The sequence below is a fragment of the Gorilla gorilla genome, chromosome 11 (assembly GCF_029281585.2).
Source record: "Gorilla gorilla gorilla isolate KB3781 chromosome 11, NHGRI_mGorGor1-v2.1_pri, whole genome shotgun sequence".
NCBI lineage: Eukaryota > Metazoa > Chordata > Mammalia > Primates > Hominidae > Gorilla > Gorilla gorilla.
This window is the reverse complement of record NC_073235.2, coordinates 76,143,166-76,167,603: the sequence shown is the minus strand read 5'-3', so window position 1 is coordinate 76,167,603 and position 24,438 is coordinate 76,143,166. Positions and strand designations below refer to the sequence as shown.

Sequence of the window (24,438 nt, the reverse complement as noted above, 5' to 3'; positions counted from 1 at the left end):
CTGCTACATCAGAATACCAGAGACTGGGTAATTTATTAATGAAAGAAATCTATTTGACTCATGGTTCTGGAAGCTGGGAAGTCTGAGATCAAGGGTGCTGAATCTGGTGAGGGCCTTCTTGCTGGTCACCCCATGGCAGAAGGTAGAAGGGCAAGAGAATACATGTACATATGAGAGAAAGAGAAGGGAGGCAGAACCAGAAGGGGCTGAATTTGTTTTTATAACAAACCTGCTCTCACAATAGCAACAGTAATCCATTCATGAGGGCAGACCCAATCACCTCTTAAAGGTCCCCCCTCCCAACATGGTTGCACTGGGGATTACGTTTTCAACACATGAACTTTGGGGGACACATTTAAACTATAACACAGTTCCTCAGTCTTTCATGACATTGATATTTGTACAGACAAGTTATTTTATAGAATGTCCCTCAGTCTGGGTTTGTCTGAAGTTTCCTCATGATGAGATTCAGGTTATGATTTCTTGGCAGGAATATAACAGAAATGGTATTGTGTTCTTTCCAGTGAATCAAATCAGGAGACATGCAATATTCTTTTGTCCCATACTGCTGATGTTAATTTTTATCATTTAATTAAGGTGCTAATTGTCAGGTTTCTCCATTGTAAAGGTACTATTTTTCTTTTTGTAATTAAGAATTATCATGGTCGGATTCTTTGAGACTATGTAAACACCCTCCTACTCCTCAAACTTTTACCTACTACTCTGAGCTTCTGTTTATGATTTTTGCCTAAAATGATTATTGCTGTGGTAGTTACCAAAAGGTGATTTTTCTTTCCCATCATTCCTTTTATATTTAGTTGTCTTTCTAATGTAATGAAGAGCTTTTCCTTATTTCTCTCTCTCTTTCTCTCGCTTCTGTTTCTGTCTTTCTCTCTGATTTGTATGGCCTCGTGGACCCCGATTTTATTCCATGGGTTATAATCCTTTGCTATTATTTACTTTGACGCCATTGCTTTGATGCTCAATTGTTTCTGATTTTGCCAGTGGGAGCTTCCTCAAATTGACTTCAGTGTCTGACTCCCTTTAATGGAGAGGATAAAAGTCTAGGCTCTAAAGCCAAACTGCTGAGGCTCAAATTCTAGCTCCATAACTTAACCTTGAAACCTTGAGCAAGTTACTTAACATCTTCTACCTTAGTTATCTCATATGGAAAATGGACATGGCAATAGTACTGCTCCTTAGGACTATTGTGAGGATTACATGAACTATCAGAAAAGCAAATGGAATAGTGCTCTACATACATTCAGTGCTCAGTGTTAGCCAGTTGTTCTAGTCTCTGGCTTTTCATTGGAAAATTATGGGATAAATTTTTCTTTTCTTTACAGAGTTGTTGAGAAGATTAAGTTGGGTAAGGTAAGTACATGAAAGCTACTTTCAAAATGGTAACTGTCTTTCCTTTCTCCTTTTTTTCCTTTTTCCTTTTATTTGCTCTTGCCTTTGCAAAGAGGAAGAGTCAATAAAATGCTCTGTTACAAATAAGGCAGTCTTTTAGTGCTGTCTTATTGTTGGAAATCCTCATTTTATTTCCAATCAGAGCTTTTCAAAGTGAAAGTGGAGACAGGATTTCCTTAAATCTGCATTCACTATGGAGGTGCATGCCTCTTGCTTTTTATGAATTATGACCAGATCTCCTCAATTCAGGTGGGAGGGGCTGAAAGCAGAAAACCTAGTGACTTAGGAAAAGTGGTCTTCCTTCCTTCCTTCCTTCCTTCTTCCCTCCCTCCCTCTCCTCCTCCTTCCTTTTCTTCCTTCCTTCCTTCCCTCCTTCTTCCCTCCCTTCCTTCTTTCCTCCCTCCCTCTTGCTTCTTTCTCTCTCCCTCTTTCTTTCAATTTTGCTTGATTGGAGCCTCCCTCTGTGTTCACATTGATAGTCATTCTGGTTTGTTTTTCACTCTTCTAGGATGGTTTTGACTAGTGTGAACATGTATCTCACTTAATTTCAACTTTATAAATCAAAATTTATGAACAAAGAAAACTCAATATAAATATGAGTTGTGCATAAACAGTAGGCAAAAAGCGAAAGTCTCACCAACTCTTGCCTAGTCTATTGAAAGGACAATTTAACTCACCTACCACTCCTATTCTCGCCCCATTCCAACATATTTTGCACACCCCTGCCAGGAAAGCCCTCTTAGGACATAGCCCTCTATATGTATTTCTTAAACCTAACAACCTTTAAAGATTCTCATTACCTAAGTATATTAGGTACAGATTCTGAAGCCTGACATACAATGCCTATCTACAGTGAATGATAAAAAAAAAAAAAACTCACTGAGAAATTACTATTGCTAAGCACTGCTTAAATGCATTATCTAATACAGTCATAACAAGATTCCTGTGAGGTTGAAGGGTACCATTACTAATTCCATCTATAACTGGCTATACTGGCTAGTAAGTGATGGAGCTAAAAACTGACCCCAGACAGCCTAACTCCAAAGGCTTACAATTACACTAATGTGCTTTCAGACTTAGAATCTTATGCTTAGGGAACTTACTGCAATCAGAACCACCTCAGTATGCACTGTTTATCGTAATTCCACTGGATTGAATACCTTTGACCTTCACTGCCCATTTCCACCTTCTGTTCATCTGTGCACAGCAAAATTTTTCTGTTCCTTTGAGGTGCCTGTCAGAAGTCTTTCCAAATATTATTAACCCTACCCCCAGCCCCTGGAGGTGGGATTTCTTCTTTCTTTATTTGCTCCCCTTTTCTCAAAATCTTTATCTGCACTACCCCTGCCTGGGGTTTTCATTAACTTTTGTCTCCGTATCTTCTCCTGAGCTAGCCATCTTGAGAACAGAGTCAGGGCCTGGTGCAGAGCCCACGTTCACCTTTGCTCCCTTCATTTCTGTGAGGAGGTGGGGCTTTTCAGGAAGAGATGAGCTCACTCCCTCGGGCAGGAGTGAAGCTAAGTGGCAGCGTGAGTCTGGCGGTGACCTGCCTCCTATGTCGTAGAGAAAACAGAGGCCATCAGTAGTGGACCTACTGAATTTGCCACTATCCTTCCTCTAAATGGCTTTAGATTCATACCCACCCTCCACTCTTTCCTTTTGGTCTTAGAGGAAAGGTGTCCCTCCCCCCAGCCACAGCTAATGCCTCATTTTGGCAGGATCCCACCCTTCCTCATTTTTCCTAGGCTACCGATTGAGAAATTGTCCTGTTTCACTATATTTTCAAACTCTCCCTTTTTCCTCTAATGACTCATTTCCTTTCACCTTTAAATGTTGGTTTCTCCCATCTTAAAAATGTCTTGTGACCACTCTATTATTGAATCTAGTTACCATTTCCTCTCTGCTTCCTTTTACAGACAATATTTTTGAGACAGTGGTCAGTACTGTCTCAACTTCCTTTCCTGCTCTTTATTCCTCGACCCTCTGACATTGAATTTCCATTCCACCACGGGCTCCACTGCAACCGCATTGCCAAATGCAAAATGTAATGGCCACTTGTCTTTTCTGAGGCATGATTTGCCTCTTCCTCCCCAGAAGTCAATTATTTCCTTGGTTTTGGTGACATTCTCTCCTGATTCTCTTCCAATCTCTGACACTATTTCTGAGTCTCATTAGTGCATTTCTCTGCAGGCTCCTTCAGTTTTATTTATTTATTTATTATTTTTATTTTTAACTTAAATTTAATTTTAAGTTTCGGGATACATGTGCAGGACATGCAGTTTTGTTACACAGGTAAACGTGTGCCATGGTAGTTTGCTGAGCCTATCAACCTAAGTATTAAGCTCCACATGCATTAGCTATTTATCCTCATGCTCTTCCTCCCCCCATGGCTCCCCTGCCAGGCCCCAGTGTGTGTTGTCTCCTCCCTGTGGCCATGTGTTCTCATTGTTGAACTCCCAGTTATAAGTGAGAACATGTGGTGTTTGGTTTTCTGTTCCTGTGCTAGTTTTCTGAGGATAATGGCTTGCAGCTCCATCCATGTCCCTGCAAATGAGATGATCTCATTCCTTTTAATGGCTGCATAATATTCCATGTGTGTATATAACACATTTTCTTTATCCAGTCTATCATTGATGGGCATTTGGGTTGATTCCGTGTCTTCGCTATTGTGAATAGTGCTGCAATGAACATATGCATGCATGTATCTTTATAATAGAATGATTTACATTCCTTTGGGTATATATGCAGTAATGGGATTGCTGGGTCCAATGGGGTTTCTGGTTCTAGGCCTTTCAGAAATCACTACACTGTCTTCCACAATGGTTGAACTAATTCACATTCCCGCCAACAGTGTAAAAGCATTTCTATTTCTCTGCAGCCTCGCCAGCACCTGCTGTTTCTTGACTTTTTTAATATCATCATTCTGACTGGCCTGAGATGGTATCTCATTGTGGTTTTGATTTGCATTTCTCTAATGATCAGTGATGTTGAGCTTCTTTTCATATGTTTGTTGGTCACATGAATGTCTTCTTTTGACAAGTGTCTGTTCATGGGGCTGTTTTTTTTTTCCATAAATTTGTTTAAGTTCCTTGTGGATTTTGGATATTAGATCTTCGTCAGATGGATAGATAGCAAAAATTTTCTCCTACTCTGTAGGTTGCCTGTTCACTCTGATGATAGTTTCTTTGGCTGTGCAGAAGCTCTTTAGTTTAATTAGATTCCATTTGTCCTTTTTTTGCTTCTGTTGTAATTGCTTTTGATGTTCTCATCATGAAATCTTTGCTGGCGCCTATGTCCTGAATGGAATTGCTTAGGTTTTCTTCTAGCTCCTTTAGTTTTAAGGTCTCCTGTCATAGTTCTGACTTGGGTCCTTTTCCTCATCTCTCTACATGTAGCCAATTCCAGCTCTCAGTAGTAACCCCTGCATCTACGTCCCCAGTCCATGAATCTCTCCTGAGGTCCAGTTCCCTACAATTGTTCTCCTGGTAGGGGTGACTCTACAATGTTGAGTTAGGTGCTGTCAAGGGTCTTAATAAACTGGCCAAACTTGCTCTGAATCACAATAAACACTCTAAGAGCAGAAGGCAAATCGGAAACATATTCTCACTCCTGTAAGAGAAGTTTGCTTAAATCATGAAGGATAAATTATTTTCAGCCATTTGGAGGAAGAATGTGTTTGTCATCATTTACTTACAAATCCAGTGGAATTGAATATTTTATACACTTTACGTGAAACAAATTAAAATATGTGCTGTGGGGTGTGTGTTTGTGTGTATGAGTGTGTGCAGCACATATGTTTTGTGGAGGCCAAAGCAACTCTACCTTGAGTGCTAAGTGTCCGTGCTGACTTCTGATTAACCCCAATTCTGGGAAAACCTCTAAGATTTCCAGTTTAAATCCTGCCCTTAGGTCACACAACCTTGATGTTATTATGCTTACCATAAGTCCTGCCTTTAAATAATTGTTTTACATATCCCTTCTGAATCATGTATACCCTTTCCCTATGGTATATAAGCCCTGGGTCTAGGGAGTAATGGCATAGAGAGCCACCATCTTATCCAGCCATTGCCCAAGATATAAACATGGCTTCTGTGTGCAAGTCCCTATGAAATATTTCTTTCTGAGAAAGTGGATTTGTCAGCCTTTTTCTTTGACTTCTCAGTTTCCTCAGACCTTGGGGGTAGGTTTGCGTAGACCTGCCCACTGCAGAACATGTGTCTGTGTGTGGGAGTGTGTGTGTGTGTGTGTGAGTGTGTGTGTGTGTGAGTGTGTGTGTGTGTGTGTGTGTGTGTGTGTGAGATTCGACAGTACTCTAGGAGTGGTTACCAAAATTTAAACTCTTGTGAATGCATATTTTTGATGAATGTTTTTGCCAGTTGGACCATATTTAAATTCAGCCAATGAGAATTCAGTAATATCCTGAATTGAGTCAGCAATTGATTAAAATCCAATTCAAATGGATTTGCGTTCTATTCAAATGTTGATTACATCTCTCAGAATTTGGAAACTAAACTGTAGTGGTAATTCATATGGCTTTTTATAAGCAACATACAGCAATTTAAAAAGTGGATTATTCATAGGTAGTGATTAATAATAAAGTAGTGTTTCACCACTACAAAAAGGAGTCTAGGTAGGAGAGAACATGACAGGAACAAAAAATCTATATTAGGTTTGGCAAAAAGACAAAAGTGAGTAACTTCAGGAAAAAATTAATGTGCTTTATTTGTAGCTTTTGCCTTGTGCCTCACCAGCTTTATATCTGCCAGTGTTTAGTGGCATTGCAAATGTAACACATCTCAATCCAAACTAATGTGTTCCCCTATCTCACCAGCTGTACCTCCCTCTGTACTAGTGGATGTTCAAACTATCCAACCAGCCAGCCAGGCAAGAAGTGTTGGATTCACTCCAGAGAATAAAGTACAAACACTTCAGCCTGCCATATGGAGCCCTTTGCTATTTGGTCCTTTTCCATACTTCCAGCTTCAGCTCCTACCATTCCCTGTAATTTGCCTATGTTAGTTAGGAATGCTTTCAGCTGCAAGTAACAGCAAAAAAATTGAAGTTTATTTGTCTCATATGGTTAAAAAAATGGAAGATCAGTAGCTCCCAGTATAAGTTCAGTGATTCAGCCCTTCCATGGGCAATGTTCTATCCTGAGGTCCCCCCAAAACACAGCCTGAAACAAAGGGTGGTGTGTAGGTGATTTATTTGAGAACTGATCCCAGGAAGCAAGGATGAGGAACCAGGGAGAGTGAAACAGGGAAGGAGGGAAACCCCAAACAATTCTATTATTGAGGTGGTCACCTCAACAGGGCCTTGTTGCTTGATCTCCCAGCACCTTTAAGTAGTGTATAAAATATTCTTAGAGTTGTCTGTCTAAGAGACAAAAGAGAGAAGCATTTCTCTCAGCTCCTACCCCAGTTGGTTGAGAGTTATTTAGGAGGCATTAACTCACCTGCTCCCTTGAATCACAATGTGGGAATATCATATGGGTTCCCACAGGCATCCCATGACACAGCAAAGAAGTTCTGGGGCAGGAAGTGAGAGACCAGTGGTGCACACTTGAAATGAGATGTCAATTTGAACTGGTTTGAAGCTTGCCCGCAACCACTCACACAGCTGTTGCTGAATTATTAGTGAGGCTGAGGATGTGTATGACAGGTCTCTGCCTTCTTCCACTCACATAAATATAGTAATTCATTTGCTCTGTCTTATGATATACTGTATACAAAATATATATCTCCAAATTAACACATTAACACCACTAACAACAATATATCCTACTAAGGATGTATAACCAAAGTACTTGGTTCAAAAATTACTTAACTCAGTTTTTTTCCCCTATGTGGTCATGTTATCTAATTTATATACAGTTAAAATTATTTGTTTCTCTTTATAATAAGAAAGCATGAGTAAAATTGATGACATTACAGAAAAAAAGATTTTGTCAGGCAGAAAACACAAAAAGCAAAGACAAAAGACAAGGGGAAAATGGGCAGAAAATATTTTCAATAGATACCACAGATAGGAGATGAATTTCTCTTGTGTATAAAGAATTGTTAAAATTAATATAAATTATTAAAATTTAGAGAACCCAATAGAAAAAATCAGCAAAAGTGATGAAGAGACCCTTCAAAAAAAGATATATACTATAAAGTTATTAAAATTAAAACTACACTGAGGTATTACTTTTTGCTTATCATATTGGCACAAATTCAAAAGCTTGACAACAAATGACTACCCATAAAAGAAAAATGAAATAAACTCTGGTACATGCCCTCAATGGAGTACTATACAGCCATAAAAAGAGAATGAGGAAGACCTTGATAAAAGGTTATATAGCAATTACCAAGATGTAACATCTATCATATAATATATATAATATCTGTTTTTTGTAAGAAAGAATTGGCAATAGGAATGCGTGTGTGTGTGTGTGTGGAATTTAAAACATAAACCCAAAGTATAAATCAAAAAACAATGAAAATGTTATCTATAGGGATAGAAAAGGGAATGGAACCTCTCGATGGATACCTTTTTATATAGTGTTGACTTCTGAACCATATAAATTTTTAAATATCAAAAAATATATAATTAAATCTTAAAAAGTGTGGCAGATTGTCTTTTCTTTCCATTCCATGTGCTCTTCCAACATCTTAGTATACCCGCTTCAAGAGATGAAGTCTGTGTCCCTTCCAGCTGAATCTGGTCAGGCTTTTGTGACCATCCAAATAATAGTATGTGGGTGAAGTAATGCTCTGTGGCTACTGAGGCTAGATCATAAAAGGTTATCTTTCTCTCTTGGGGTGCTCACTCTCGGTCTTCAGTCATTCTGTAATGATGAAGTCCGGGCCACATGAAGGGGCCCTTTTAGAGGGATGTTGTAGCTGTATTAAGCCTCAACCCAGGCTAAACTTCCAGCCAATAGTCAGGACCAAATTGCCAGCCAAATGCGCCCTGTAGGAGCCTGATCCTCTGGCTGACAGTCGAGCTTTTTTAGCTAATGCCAATTGGAGCAGAGATCAGCGTTCTCCACTGAGCCTTGCCTAAATAGAAGATTCTGGGGCAAAAATAAATAATTTTTGTCATTTTAAGCCACTAAGTTTTGGCACAGTGTATTATGCACCAGTAAATAACTGTGAGGAGTTTGGTATCTGGAAGTGGTATCTGGGGTGCTGCCATAGCAAAGCCTAAATTATGTGATAGTGGCTTTGGAACTGGAAGGTGGGCAAATATTGGAAGGGCCTTGAAGAAACTGTTAGCTGCAGTCTGACGGCCCTTACGGGACTGTGAGTGAGGGTTTAAAGGAAAGAGAAAAGCTTACTGGAATTGAGTGGAAAGAGGATTTTGCCTGCAGTGACATAAAAAATAGAAAAATTATACATAATGAACTGGTGAATATGAAAATTTTTCAGGCAGTATTTTGAAAGTGCCAACTGGATCTATGTATGTTTAGATAAAGATAGGGAGAAATGAACTTAAAAAAGGGAACTGTTTGATTTTTAAGCAAATTTAAAGGAAATATAAAGGCTCTAGGACTTCGTGTATTCAAAAATGAAACTGGTTTTCCTTCCTAGCCTCTCCAGATGTCACATAATTCTCAAATTAAGAAATGACCTTGGACCAAAGATCGAGTCCAAATCAGGACTGTAAGATAATTTGTTAAGACCCGAGCTTCTCAGTGTCAGTGTCTCATAGGACCTTTCGGACCAATCAGAGGCTCTCTAAATATTGAAATATAATGGATCCTGTTAAAAAATAGACTTTATAAGAGTCTGAAGGTCATTGTCCCTCAGCATTCTCACCAGTAGCTTAAGGTAAGGAAGGGCTAATCTAGATGAGTTTGTGGGTATCACTTTATCTAATGGGAACCCAAGGAGATTCATAAGAAATCTACAAGTTTTTAAGGGAATTATATTATTGGAAACAAAACCAACTTGGGCTAATGAATACAGGAACTGTACAAAGTGTAAGTAGGTTTTTGGACTCCTGAACTTCTATGGACAGGAAGCAGACTGAGAAAATTACTCAGCTGCAAATGTAGGTTATATTTTATTGAACAGTAAGGATAATTTAGAATGTAGAATCATGAGCCCAGAGGGTGAAGTTATAAGCTGTAAAAAATTTTACACAGGCAGTATTGCTGAACCCTAATCATGGGACTGACAAATGTGCCCAATGGAATTTCAGAATCGCTATGAAGCAGTGACTTCTGCGTGCCTCATTTTCCCTGTTTTTGAACACGAGTGTTTATGTAAGTTATTACATATCTGTCCTACCATTGTATGTTGGGTGTGTATGGGGTAGATAACTTTCTCTTTAGTTCACAGATTTTCAGAACAAGAAAAATCTCACCTGGGGATCAAACTCTAGGAACTTCATCCAGGAAACTTATCTCTTTGTATGGCTATGTGCTTTCATTTCTCTTAGGTAAATACCTAGGAGTAGAATGGATGAATCACATAGCGGGTGTGTGTGTAACTTTTTAAGAAACTGCCACCTGTTTTCCAGTGAATTTGCTTGAGATCCTAGACCTCAAGCCTGAGTCCAAAAACCATCAAGGAAAGATACTTTGGTTTTTTTTTTTTTAGGAAGAAGTATATTTTGCATGTGGGAGGAATGAAAATTGCTGTGGCTAGAGGACTGTGTCAAATTGTGGTTTTCAAAAAAAAAGTCTTTAATAGTATTTACATTCCATGTGCTCTTCCAGAACTTGCCACTCCCCAGCAAGAGATAGAGTGTATGTCTTCTCCCCTTGAAACTAGGTGCACTTTTGTGACTATCTCAATGACAAGGGTTTAGTTGAAGTGATGCTAAGTGATTTCCACAGCCAAGTCATAAAAAGTGAAGCAGATTCTACTAGACTGTCTTTTAGGACACTTGCCTTTTGTGCCTAGTCACTAGGCTGGAAGCTCAGGGCACATGAAATGGTTCAAGTGGAGAGAAACAGAGGTCACCAGTGCTCAATCTGGGTTGAGCCCCCAGCTTACAGCCCATGCAAACTTGTCACCATGTGAGTGAGCCATCTTGGGATTTGATCCTTCAGCCCTCAATTGAGTTGTCATAGCTGATGCCACATGGGGCTATCGAGATAAGCCTTCTCCATTAGGCCTTGCCAAATTTGTAGATCCATGAGAAAATTAAATGATTTTAGTTTTATTTGTTTAAAGCCACAAAAATCTTTTTTTAGCATTGCTTTTCAAAATTTTACTAAAATTTTTTAATTGAAGCATAATCGACATCGACTATACTTAATCTATGTATAGTCCAATTTGATAAGCTTTGACATACGTATATATCTGTAAAATGAATACCGCAATCAAGATAATGAGCAAATCTATTACCCCTAAAAGTTTCCTTGTGCTCCCTCTGCCCTCCCCTCCCAACCAGGAAACCACGAATTGCTTCCTGCATTTATAGATTACTTTAGATCTTCTAGAATTTTATACAAATTGACTTATATAGTATGTGTTGTTTTTTGTCTGTCTTCTTTCACTCAGTGTCATTATTTTGAGATTCATTCATGTTATTGGGTGAATCAGTAGTTCATTTCCTTTTATTACTTGAATAGTGGTCCACTGTAAGAGTAGATTATAATGTGTTTATCCATTCACCCATGGATGTACATTGCAGTTGTTTCCAGTTTTTGTCTACAATAAATAAAGCTGCTGTCAACATTCGTAGTTCTTTGTGTGGCTGTAAGCTTTTATTTCTCTTCAGTAAATATGTAAGATTGGAATAAATATGTTAGGTATATGTTTAACATTTTAATAAACTCCCAACTCCTTTCCACTGCTTCCAAAGCGGTTGCACATTATGCATTTTCAGTAACAGTGCATGAGAATTCCAGTAGCTCCACATCCTTGCCAACTTTGGCTAGTCAGTCTTTTAATTTTAGACATTTTAATATTTTTGTAGTGTGAGCCACTATAGTGATTTGTTATGTAACCATAGATAACTGACATAGGATGAAAAAGAATAATCCCCCCAAAGCATTTTTAAGTATATTAAGAGCTGTATTTGTCAAGACCTTTTCATTGTTAGAAACATCAGATTACATAGTAGAGGAAGAAAGCTCTGTGCCTAAAATTAAAATGCTCTCTAATGCTATTATTAAGCAGTGTTTACAGTATGGGTTTATATCCACATAGAACTTAACTAACATTCATTCGTTGAAAGCTTTGAGATTTAGCAAGGTGTTAGAATGATTACACCAATCTGTAAAGATATAAAAACTGAAGAAGAGAGAAAGTTATCTAAATATCATAATCAACAGAAAAGGAAGCTGGGAGTAGGCGATGAATCTTTCATTGTCATCTGCTTCTCTTTGCTGGGTCAGATCTTCAGTCTCCTTTGAGCATCCCCAGGCCATGTTTTTATAAGCGCTCTGAAGCAAGTTTGGGCAAGTGATGGGGTTTCTCTTCATTGGGTACTGCCAGGCCATGAGTGTCCACCCAGAGGGAATAGCAGGGGTCCCTAGAGTACTGAAGGTGCTTGGTGCTCAGATGTGAAGATGGCCTCTCCCTATTCCTGTCTTACCTGTTGGAGGGATCCCCAAGCAGAGTTGCTGATGCCACAGGTACTTGCACAAATTTTACTCAAGAGGTTCCTTACAGACAACTCACACTTCCTTCTGTCCCATGACCAGTTAGGACCCAGCCACAAGTCAAATCTGGGGCTAAAGCAGGGGATAAACCCAAATAATAAACATAGAACCGTGTTTATTTTCATGTTGCTGTCACTGGGTCTGGCTCAATGTGCCTGGATCCTTCTTTTCTAATGACAAATTATTACCCATAAGCCTCCCTGACACCTTATGTAAAGAAATCTCATGCAGACCAACCCCAGCTACTTGTTGAATATGCCTAGACGTGTTTGACTCAGACATGTTTGACTCTCAGCAGGTTCTTAAGGAAGGCTGAGGCTGATCTAACCCCACCCTTAAGCACTGGCAAAGCCGAGTGGTTTTGCTGCACTCTATTGTACTCTGTTTAGTGGCTGTTAAATGTTCTTATTTTATGATAGGTTTTTATTGATATTTAGTTTGATTTTCTTGTTTCTCAGAACAAAATGCACGAACACCCTCCTCCATCCCAAAGAATCCTTTTCTCTCATGGTTTTAATTCTTTTTTATTTCCCTGTATTTGGATGGTTTTCTTATCCTTTCTTTGTTTTAGCCAAGTAGGCAATAAATATGTGAAAATTCTGAGACACTAAGTGTCTCAGACACCATGTGAAAGAATAAAAAAGCATGGCTTCTGCATGTATTTTGTGATTTACCCTCTCAATTCCAGTGCTTACAATGAAGATGTAAACATCTTGATCAAAAACTTTTCAGTTGGTTATCTTTGGTCCTTCATGATTAAAACCGTAAGCTCAACACTTGCCTTCTCAAGGGCCCTTGGAAAGAGAACGACTCTATTACATCCCTCTCACAGAGGCCCACACCCCCACAAAACTTCCCACATTATGCAAACAAAAGCCTGAATGGATAGGGCTCGCGCCGGATTTCAGAAGGCTGTGATTACTTCTCTGAAATTTTAAAAAGAATCCTACATTTGACAGAAATTGTTAAGAGTCTACAATTAGCAAATAGATATGGCATTAGTGTTTTTCTAATCAAAATCCATTGTTCCGCCAATGCTCACTGCTGTTGTTTTAAGTGACAGTGGGTTGCCCTTCCAGGAAGCCTGGAGAGAGATTGGTGCACACAAGAGGTGAGTGTGCATTCACGCACGTGGCCCCATCTGTCAGATCAGTCCAGAGCCGCACAATTCGTATCCTGCCCTCTTTCACGACAGTATTAATTTGTCCCTCATGTTGAGCAATGGCCCTTTCTTTTCTGAATGTCCTCGAAAGAAAGAAAAAAAAAGATTATTAAGTTCTTGTTCAACTGAAAAAAAAAAAGAAAAGAAAAGAAAGAAAATACCGCTCTGCTAGAGCTAGAAGCATCTTTCTGGTATCACTTAGAGCAGAGGTGGCCGGGCTTGCCACTTCCAGCCCAATCCACAGAAATCATGGCAAATAAGGAATTACCTAGAAAGTCTTCAGAGACTTAGATCTCTAATCAGATAATATAATTTGTTTAATGAAATAGCGACTTCAGATGTTCTTGGATAAAAGTATGACAATGACAAAGTTTAAGAGCAGAGAGATTTCCACAGCCAGTAATCCACCTAGTTTTTTAAAAAACACTTATTCGAATACAGAAGCTGCTGCAAATGAAAAACAGTCAGAAAGGGAAAATCCTTACATTTTTTGAAAGTATAATCTTAAAAACAGAAACGGGTTATCTGTACCACTAATTTTCCTGTTCTGGGGTGTCTTCGTGCCTCGTTCTCTGGGGTGTTTTGCAATGCCTGTGAGATATGTTTAGCCCGTTCTGATCAGGATGCTAAATAGCTGCCAGTTCCACAGACCAGCCCTGGATCTGCTGTTTGGCTTCTCCTTGCCACCCGACTAACACATCAGAGCTCAGAGCTTCGTGGCTTCCCTGCCAGGTGCCCACTTAGTTTTCGTCTGACCATGTGCCACTTAGGGAGCTTAAAGGTTAACTTCTTTGGGCACAGGCTTGTCCTCACTCTGCTCAAAATCCTGCCTGGAGAACACAGGGGAAAAGCTAATTCTAAGGCATACATCACTCTTATTTGCTGGGAGTGCTTGACGAGGGAATATATTGTAAACAAGAGAGATGCATTTCATTTTAAAGCTATTAAGCTAAAAACATGAAACTCTGAAATTTCCATTTGACCATGTGGCAGTCATGTCAGGGTTCCTTCCCTCTCTTCCACAAGTTCTGGGGTTCTTCCACAGGCAGGTAGTGCGTGGCTGTTTCCTTCCCTTGCCTGCAGGACTGATTGTCTGTCCTTGCATGCTTCCCCGGGGACATCAGCTTCTGCAGGGACCCTGTGCTGTGGCACACAGGACCCACCTGCTACTCCCATGATGCTCAGCACACACACCGTACATGCTCCCTGCGGCTCTCAGGCCCATCTGCTTAGACATACTGCCTGCTTGTTTCTGCTCTTCCTTTCCCATGCGGTGACACCCTGGGGTGTGTGGAGGGGTGAGCCTCGTCACTGCTAAAGACTCCACTTTGGGATAGGACTCAGGTTGTCCTTGCCCCAGATTCATCCCTAAACTGGTACGGTTTCTGTGCTTCTGCGTTTTCCATGAGCTTCTTCCGCCTAAGGAGCATCCTTATCACACTCTCTTGCTTTACCTCGGCCCCGTCGTATCTGTGGTTTGGGGGCGGGGTATATTTGCAGGGTGCGTGAAGCCTTGCTCTTCATCCCCACACATTTCCAAGTCCAGAGTCTCCTCAGCTTCTAGGCTGTATGATGTGCAAACCACGCTCCTGAAACTCAATAGCCTTCTCTCTCCCTAACCCTAGTTTCCAAGACAACGAATGCTTCTGACTCAGTAAGAAAGGACAAGGGTACAAGAGGAGGCTAATATCTCAAGGCATTATCCCATCCTAGGAGGATACGGTATTTGATGTTCCTGCCATTGCATATGAATTCTTCTAGGAATTTGGAATTGGCATTAAAGAATTTGCTTCTATTTGGCTAAATAAAAGAGGTGTAAAAATTACAGAATGAGGAAACTCTCAAATCATCTATTTAAATATGACATTTTCGAAGGAGGAAAGAGATTATCTAGCCCACCTAAATTCCCTTTTCTGAAGCGTGGCATGGCCACATTCCACCATGTAGACGAGTGGCAGACAGAGCTGGTCTGCAAAGTGAGGCAGAGGCAGATGGCTAGGCACACAGCCTGGGGGCCTGACTCTACCCCATCTTCTGGCTCCAGGTCTGTCTAGGGCCAACTGCATTCCTGTTCTCTAGCTTTATTGAAGAAGGAGGAGGAGGAAGGCCTTGAAGAAGAGGAGGAGGAGGAGGAGGTGGAGGAGAAGGAGATCCGCTTTTGTTGTTTGTTTGTTTTGGCTGTGTAACTACTAAATAATGTTACTTGCTATTTGTAATCAAAAGTCCCAACTAAATGAGAGTAATTAATTCTGATTTAGAAGGAGCTGGAAAAGGCTTCCCTGAAGAGGTAATATTTGCAATGGGTTTTGAAGGCTGAGTAGGAGTTCATCAGGCAGACATAGTAAGGAAGGACATTATAGTAGGACAGGAAAGTAAGCTTGCCCCTAAAGTTTACTGCAGGGCCCAAGCAGGAGAACAAAAAGAGGCCCAGATGCCATATATCTAAATACTTAAAAGTCATAAATCAAGCTAATAAAGTGTTACATAAAATATAACCCACTTCTCTATCTTGACAAATTTACTTTCACAGTGTCCTGGAAGGCCAAGTTCACATTTTAAATTCTAGCACTTTTTGTAGTCACATGCTGGAATGTAATGGTACAGGTTAAGACAGTCCCTGTTCCCTGGGGCTCCTCCCTGGAAGCATTTTTCTTTCTTTTTCTGTCCCCAGCTCTATCCTGTATTACAAAGAGCCTCATATGCCACTTGGCGTTACCCCAGCCCTGTGGCAAGCAGAGGCTTGGGGGTCACCCTCAGCTCTCGGAGTGGTCATGACCAGCATGATCAGCATGACCATGCCTAGAGCTGAGGGTGTGGTTGAGCAGGGGCCGGCCTGGGCTCTAGAACCAAAGTTGTATGGTTCAATAGGGAACTCTGGAGTCACGGGTACGGGAGCATGGTCTAGAAGGGAATGTGCAGCCTCTGGGCAGGAACATAGCCTTGGTCCCATGGGCTGCCTGCCTGGTGGAGAAGGGGTGATCAGAGGGGGACCACAGCAGGAGCCCCCTCAAGTGCGGGACCCTAGGCAGGGGTCCCTCTTGCCCAGGTCCAAGAATGATTCTGCCAAAACCATGTTCAATGATTGAAGTTGTGGAAGAAACCTGGTGGATGTGAGCAATGTTAAGAAATTCAATGAATCCAGTTATTTGTAGTAAGGGACAGGAGATAAAAATGGGACAGGGTCATGTAGGGCATGGTGAGCATATGGCCTGTTTGGTGGGCAATGGAAAGTTTTAAGCATGAGAATGTATAACCTAAGTAACTAATTATTACTTAGAAAGAAAGAAATAGGACAATTGGGATCAGGGAACTGGGAAAACTTTTTTCAATTACTGGAATTTTTGCAAATGAGAGAAAGGCAGAGTGCCTAAATTTGGGCATGGAGGGGAAAGATCAGATTCAAAAGAGAGAGCTCTAGGGTGGAATTCATGAGCTTTTGTGTCAGAGACTCTGAGAGAATGTTGGGATTTCCAGCTTGGAAGGCTATGGGGATTGTAGTGCATTGACCAAGGGCAGCAGTTTAGGGCAAGGCACCAGTTGTAAAGTGAAGCATCAGGCATGTTTGGGTTAAGGCTCTATGACTGTAATTCTAGCTATCATGTGATTGTGAATAATGACAAAAATTTAAACCATAGAGCTTTGAAATCTTCTGCATTTGTAATGTAAACCCAGGAAAAGTGGTAGCGAGTATGTTGGGGAATTTTTTTGAGAGAAATTTGCCTTTCCAGTGCCTGCGTTTTGTAGTTGCTTGATTGCCAATGGGGAACTTTAGGACAATCATTTCATATTTTGAGGTCTGCTTCTATTATTCATACAATAAAACCAGGCCCTTCCATTGGGGGAAAAAAAAAGAGCTCATGTAGTAGATAGAAATAACAATGATTTCTTTAGAACAGCAGAAGGAACTTGGTGAGGCAGCATGTCCTTTGCTAAGACTTTTATAAATCAGTCCCCTTTGGAGTCTTCTAGTTTACCCACTTCTTTTGATTTTTTTAGGAGAGGAGGCAGGCAGCTGATACTTGTTGGCTCACTGGACTCCCAAGCGTTGAGAATAATTGAAACAACGAGTAATTTTTTTCCAGAATGTAAATTCTATATGGCGGAAAATTTCATTAAATGTATTTAGCTTGGGAAACCAGAGCATTGACTGTAACTGTATTCTCTGGAATTTAAGGGTGGAAATCTCAGAATATAAAAAACCATGGTAAGTTGCCCATTTAGAAGTGAACCTACTATCGTATTCTAGCTAAAGCTCTGAATTGTGAATTTTTCAAAGGGCTTATTTCCCCAGATAACATTTTCTTGTTATTTATCTTACCTTTTTGCTCATAGCAATAGGATGGCGTGTTGTTATTTTCCAAGTTGCTGGGATTAATGCTTATTTTCTGGTTAATTAAAATCTTTTAAATAAAAACACCCCAAGTTCACAGCATTGTTGTACTCATTACCATTTCTGTAGTATCTTTGCAGCTCAGCTATTATGCAAGGCTGCAGTAATTTTAACACAGCCCTTTTATTCTGTTTGTCTTTATTGAAGACTTTTTGCTCATTACTGGATTGTCTCCTGACAGCCCAGAATACTCCCCCAGACTCTCCTCCTGAACTGTATGAAATCTATTTTGCATCTGCAAGTGTCTGGGCCTTCCAGGTAAGTGACTGAATCTAAAGATAATTTAAAATTGGGGGATATAATCTGTTAACAGGAAACCTTTTTCACTTGGTTGTCGAATCTCCCACACAATTCTTTTTTTTTTTTTTTTTTTTTTTTTTGCATCAAAAGCCTTATGGAGTAGAATTGGCTTAATCCTGGCATTAAAAAAGAATTAAAATAATTGTATTTAAAACAAATCAAATGCACTTTTGTATGCATTTTAAAGGTGCAATAAAATATGTGCATTTGAGATATTTATTACTGACTTTTGAAAGTGTTCCTCATGGTGTGCCGGCTTCATGATACGTTGAAGGCAGCTTTCACTCTACAAATCTTCATTGCGGCTGGGAGTTCCAGTCTCTCTTGTTGCTCTCCACTTCCCACTGGACCAAGCCCCTCTCTATTACATGTTACTAGATGGCTGCTGCCTCTCAGGGTATTTTTTGAGGCTGTTTGTTTAGCCTGGGTAGGAGGATTCCTTTTGACAGGCTGGCAGCCCACTCCAACTTTGGCGATTTCCAGAAACAGCTTCAACTAAACAGAAGAACCAGTTCATGCTCAAATTATCCTTTGCATGACGCTATATCCACTTTGGAAGAAAGATGAATTTAGAGTATTTCAGTGGGTTTTCTAATAGCAAATAGCTCTAACGATACACACAAAAGAAGCCTGTGGCTGAGTCGAAGTGGGGCAGGCCGCCTGCTCTTGAGTTTGGAGTCCACCCCTCTCAGTGGCAGAGGAGGGGCTCCCACACAAACACTTTCTGTGTCTAGCTCTGCTTAAACCTGAGGCCTCATACCTGCAGGCACCTTGGTGTCCTGCTGCCCAGGGCTTGCCAGGGGCAGCTGTGGCTGTGGCTCTGGCTCTATGGAGTCCCCTCTTTGGCTCTTTCCAACGACAGCTTTCAACTCCATGAGGTATGTTCCAGATGGGGCTTGGCTGGAAGACTAGAGGGAGGTCACATTGCTAAGGGAGAATCATTGGCTGCTTGGCCCATAATTTGGATGTTTCTAAAATCTTGCCATTTCTTTTCATTTTTCCACTCTACCTCAGACTCATCTTCTTAGCCCCAGGTTTCCCCAATGTCAGCCTCTGTTCTGTGTCACAGCCCAACACAGTGATGATAGCATCATAAATAAAAAATAAAATCCAGCAAAACTAAGGTGTCTTTCTTCCATCTTCCCACCTCAGAGGTAGTATCTATAAACACCCATATCACAACTGTCACTCTATCTTAGATCACTCTTCAGAGTGTTTTCCTTTGAAATGCTATGGACCCACTAATGACTCAACAAACATTAGCACCTACCGTGTGCCAGGCACTGAGATAGGCCCTAGCTCTGCAGCAGTAAGAAAATGGACATAATTTATGCCCTTCTGGAATCTATAGATTAAAGTACTGATAGGAGTGCACCCTACGGCTCTGGTTTGTTAGTCACTTGGTGACCAGCAGTGCCAGGGGAAGGCTGACTGTTGTCCAGTCAAACCCTGGAAAGAAGGTCCCTCCTTCTGATTTCCATCACCGTGCAAGTGGTGAGGCCCGGTGGGAAGGAAAGGATGTAGGGTTCTTTGGGTGGTGACTGTTGCTATGGACTGGCAGAAAATTCTTAGAGCCTCCAGTCACACCATTGTCTGAGAACCTGCTGGCCCTTGTACCACTCATTTAAATTCATACTCAACTAGGAGTCTCCAGCACTTTACATGTCTCCTGGAGAATGCATAGAAAGTAAGTGCTCTCTGGAAGCCTGTAACAGTCCTCATCAAAGGCTGATTCCCTCTGTCCAAGGGTGAGTTTTATGAGAGGGAGAATAACGCGTAACTAACCACATTTTATTCTTTGACATTCCAATTACATTAGCCAAGGCAGGCATTAGAGATCAATTGATGGGCCAGCCCATCAATGTGAGGGCTGAGAGGGGTGGGTCACTGAGGAGATGGCCCTGGGTGGCCACAGGGCAGTGCTGGGCGCCTCTGAACAAACGCTAGCTCTCTGTGAGCCTCGGCCCGTCGCTTCTAAAGTGCTGTCCCTTCATTACCTCCCTGCTGTTCTTTTCTGACAATCTGAGCCTGTCAATCTAGACCATTGCCTGGGTTGGAAACCCGGTTAACTAGGATTCATCTTGTCATTTCAAAAGGCGGTTTCTGTTTGTGGGCAAAATAAATGAGTGAGCTCCAGGCATTTTCACTGAAGCCCTATCGGCCCCCAACTTAAGTTTAATCAACCTGTTTCTAACTTAACCAGCCCAGGATCCAGTGGATTTCGCCTTTTCTAGAGCAAACTAGCTGTGCGTTCCTTCTTTATTTAACAGCTGATTGACTATGGCATGGAGTTTAGTAGATTGTGGATCAAATAAATGAGAACCATAAAATTTCCTCCCCAGGGACTAGGTTTTGATTATTTCATTGACCCTAGAACAAGAAATGTGCCCTCTGGACCAAAAAAAGAAAAAAAAAAAAAAAAACTCCACGGCAATCCAAGGCCAGATGCTCCAGCCCAGGACTGATTCAATTACATTTATTAAAAGTAAAATGGAAGGGGGAGCACATTTTTGGAGAATTATTCATATACCTTGATGGAAGAGGAATGGAGAGTAATAGTCAATCCCTAAAAATTTGATAATTCCTGGAAAGTGAGTGTCAATTTGGCACTCTGGAGCTCAGGGAATTCCAGGAATTACAATAGAAAAGTTATATAAAAAGTACAGTGTTGGCGAGGATGTGCTTTTATTTGGAAGGAACTAAAAGCCTTGTAATTCAGCTACTACCAAAACTTAGTGCTTTCTAAGTGGATGAACATCACATTAGAGAATGTACAATTTAACAAGCATTTTATCTGTTCTCTGTTCTGGAAAATTCTGTGTACCGAGTGCCTATAGTGTGCCAAGCAATAGCAGAGGGAATGAGGTGAAATTAAGAGTCTGTTTGGGTGGAGCAGGTCTAGGTCAGAAGTCTACTTGCTACCCATGTAGCCCTGGGAAACTCACCTAGTCAGAATAAACTTATAAAAAGGGCAAAATAATATCAGTTGCTTAGGACCAATGTCTTTGGGGATGCTTGCCCAGCCATAGCCTCACTTCTCAAAGATCCACCTTCCAAGCAGGGAGGGCTGCATGGCCATGCAGTCTGCTGTTTCACAGGGGGTGAGTCACTCAGAACAAACGTTCGGTGGAGTCATACTGCTTGTCCTTGAGCCAAGATACCAGGCCTCCCCCCGGTGATTCCCTCTTTTTGCTCAACATTTTCTGAGTGGTTTCTGTAACTCACAATCAAACCTCCAGCAAGCTGCCCTTTGTTAATGTAATTGGAAAATAAAAGAATAAAATGTGTTTAGTAGCGTTATTCTCCCATGTTGTCTGTCAGATTGAGACGGACATCTGGCCCAAGATGGGCCTATCCGTATGTCTCTATTCAGCATTTGGAATTGGGGCCTAGAGGCTCTGGTTCATCTTTGTAACCACCTGAAGGAGGGTGAGGAAACCCAGGAGCTGTAGGGCAGCCATTTTCTACCATGTGTAGGGAGAACCAAAGAAAGCTCTACTGCAGGTCAAGATGTGAGAAACAGAAGCACAGAGAGAAGCCAAGATGAGAGGCTGTGGCCTAGCTGAGGGGTCAGTGGAGCCGATGTCTCCGTTTCCTATGATGCTGCGGCCTTACTTCCGGTTCCTCCTGGAGTGGAGCTGTTCTTCCTATCCTCAAGTTGTGAGGTCCCCGTGTCTCTCCCCCAGCAACTCCCTCTTTTACCTGAAGATAAATTGGATGAGTTTCAGTAAATCAAACCATCTCCAGCCTACTGACCTACTCCCTCATGAGTTGTAGCTATGAGCAAATGAGCCAGGGTGGCATGGGATGAGCATTTTGTAAACTTCGAAGCTCCCAGCGACCATGATGATCCATTGATTATTTTTTTTTTGAGACGGAGTCTAGCTCTGTCACCCAGTCTGGAGTGCAGTGGCGTGATCTCGGCTCACTGCAAGCTTGGCCTCCCAGGTTCATGCCATTCTCCTGCCTCAGCCTCCTGAGTAGCTGGGACTACAGGCGCCTGCCACCACGCCTGGCTAATTTTTTGTATTTTTTTTGTAGAGACGGGGTTTCACTGTGTTGGCCAGGATGGTCTTGATCTCCTGACCTTGTGATCCGCCCGCCTCGGCCTCCCAAAGTGCTGAGATTACAGGTGTGAGCCACTGCGCCCAGCCAATCCATTCTTTACCAAACCATGCTGGGAAGTAACTGTGAACTGGTAACCTCTTTGGTTTTTATTTTAAAATTTCATTTATCAGGTAACATTGTTCATCCAATTTTCTAAGGTGGAACTTGTGTCACATAGCAACAGTCTCAAGTCATGTATCTAAATTGTTTAAGTGTTCATGGGGAAGATGCCACGTTAATCATATAATTTAGACTAATGTGAATATTTTATAGGGTTATACATTTCAAAGAAAGTAGAGCTGTTTGTTTTTGAATTTAAAATTAGATTTATGGATTTGAGGAGCACATACAAAAAATAATCGGATTCCTTCTGGTTCGAAACTGTAAGGTTGAAACAGTTGAAAGCAACAGAATTAGTGGACAGAAAAGAAAAGGTAATTCAAAGATAAGGAATAGAAGGTAAATACTAACAAACTTGGAAAAATATTTATAAATGAAACAGCTTGGATTTGGCAAATAAATGGAAAAGTATAGGAAATGAATGAAAGCATAAAAATATCAAGAGACAGGTGGGAAGAGCCTAATAAATTTTATTTCTTGACGTGCTCTTATCTCATTCTATTCATTCATTCATTTACCCATTCATTTTCTGTGACCTTTGCTCTTCTAGGTGCTGGGGCCATGGTGGTGAACAAAATAAAGTCTATGTTTTCATGAAGCTTACTTTCTAGTAAGGTTCGAAAGAAGTTGAAGAACCAAAAATGTGTAGACTGACAGGAAAGGGAATGGAAGGGAATAGTCATTGAACCAGCATCTCATTTCCCTTACAGTGTCTCCACCACTCAGAAGGTGCCAAGTACCATGTGGATATTTTACCTTCATTCATTATGTCATTCAATCCTTATCACACTCTGAGGTAGGCAGGATTTCAAATGCCCATAGGGGCCAGCGGACTATGCAAAAGTGTATGGAGGCAAACTGGACAGCACTAAGTCTTCCAAAGGGACATCTACTGCTCAGCTACAGCTAGCTGTTGCCATATGAGAGCAGGAGTTCACTGCTGCTAGATCTTTCCTTTTTCGAGAAAAACCTCAAGTCCATTTTTATGTGAAATCTGATTTTTTGAAAAGTTGGGTCAATTTAAAATCTCTCTGTAGCATTTGTGAAATGACATATGTATAAGATGATTACAAAACAGTTGTTTGTAATAGCAAGAGATTGGAAACAACCCAAATGTCAATCAACAGTGGAATGTTTCAGCAAATTGTGGTCCATCTTACATAACTACTCTACAGCCTGGAAGAGTGGCAAAGAAGCTTTTTATGCAATAATATGAAACAGACTTCACAACATTGTTAAATGAAAAAAGCTAAGTGCACCTTTGTGTGTAATATCCTACCATATGTGTAAAGGAATGGGAAAAATATATGCATATATATATATATATATGTGCACACATGTATGCATTTGTTTGTATATGGAGTTTCTGAAAGCATATATGCATATGAACATATATTTGGCAAGTAGATAGAAAATATATATAAATGGACTATATATGTATGTATATCCATGCACATACCTATCTAGATAGATTGATTGATCAATAGATAAACTACTAGTATTGGTTGCCTCTGGGAAAGGAAACTGGATGGTTGAGTGATGAAATGGGAAAAAGACTTCTTTTTACCTTATCCTCTTTTGTATTGTTTGAATTTTGGGCCATGTAAATGTATTAATATTTTATCAAACAGAAGCTTTGGGAAGGGCCTGTGAACCACGAGAGACCCTTAGTTGTTTATTCTGGATGTCAGAAGTCATCTGAGTAGTTTGTGGCATTACTGTGATAGTCCAAGGGAGTTCAGTCACTCTGGGGCAGGAACCTCTGGTCTAGAACACACATAGAAGGTGAATGTTCTTCATTCATACTGAAGGTGATGGAGCTGTAGATCTCTGCTCTTCCACCTCTCATGTGGATTTCAATTAAATTAAGATTGATTCCAGAAATCCTGTTCAGCCTGGACCTGCCTGGAACCTGTAGGGGAAGGTTGAACCTGAAGTTGGTCCCAGAAAGTCTTTGCTGGCTGTCAGGGATATCCTGACCTCTGGCAAAGACTCTATCTCTTTATCTCTTAACATTGTCATTAGGTTGGAGAAATTGGTATATTCATTTCCAGAAGCCCTTGGTCCTTTGTGGGGAGTTGGAGTGTTTGTTGGACCCTGAAACTGATAATATAGCATTATCTTGTCTTTTAGCTCTCTTAACCCCCAGAAGGAAACTTGGAGGACATAGAAAATTCATGCATCTTAGAAGTAGGTAAGGCTAGAAGCCAGTCTGGGCATCCTCAGATCACAATTCACACAACACAGGGTTGTCTGAGATCCTGCAAGAACAGGCTGGGGTTCTGCTTATGTCTGCTGAGTTCCAACCAGCCCTGGTCATCACAGCGAGTTAGCAATTGCCTC

At 40.8% G+C, this 24,438-nt stretch overlaps 1 protein-coding gene across 1 annotated transcript in view; it reads right to left on the bottom strand.

Moving 5' to 3' along the window:
• Positions 1-18,888, bottom strand: part of LOC129532095 (uncharacterized) — a 37,441-nt gene extending 18,553 nt beyond the window's left edge. Inside the window, exons 1-2 of the mRNA XM_055380212.1 lie at positions 18,885-18,888; positions 18,629-18,776 (exon numbers count right to left, since the gene is read on the bottom strand). Coding sequence (XP_055236187.1) covers positions 18,629-18,776; positions 18,885-18,888 — 152 coding nt within the window. The remainder of the gene's footprint in view (positions 1-18,628; positions 18,777-18,884) is intronic.
• Positions 18,889-24,438: the final 5,550 nt, after the last annotated feature.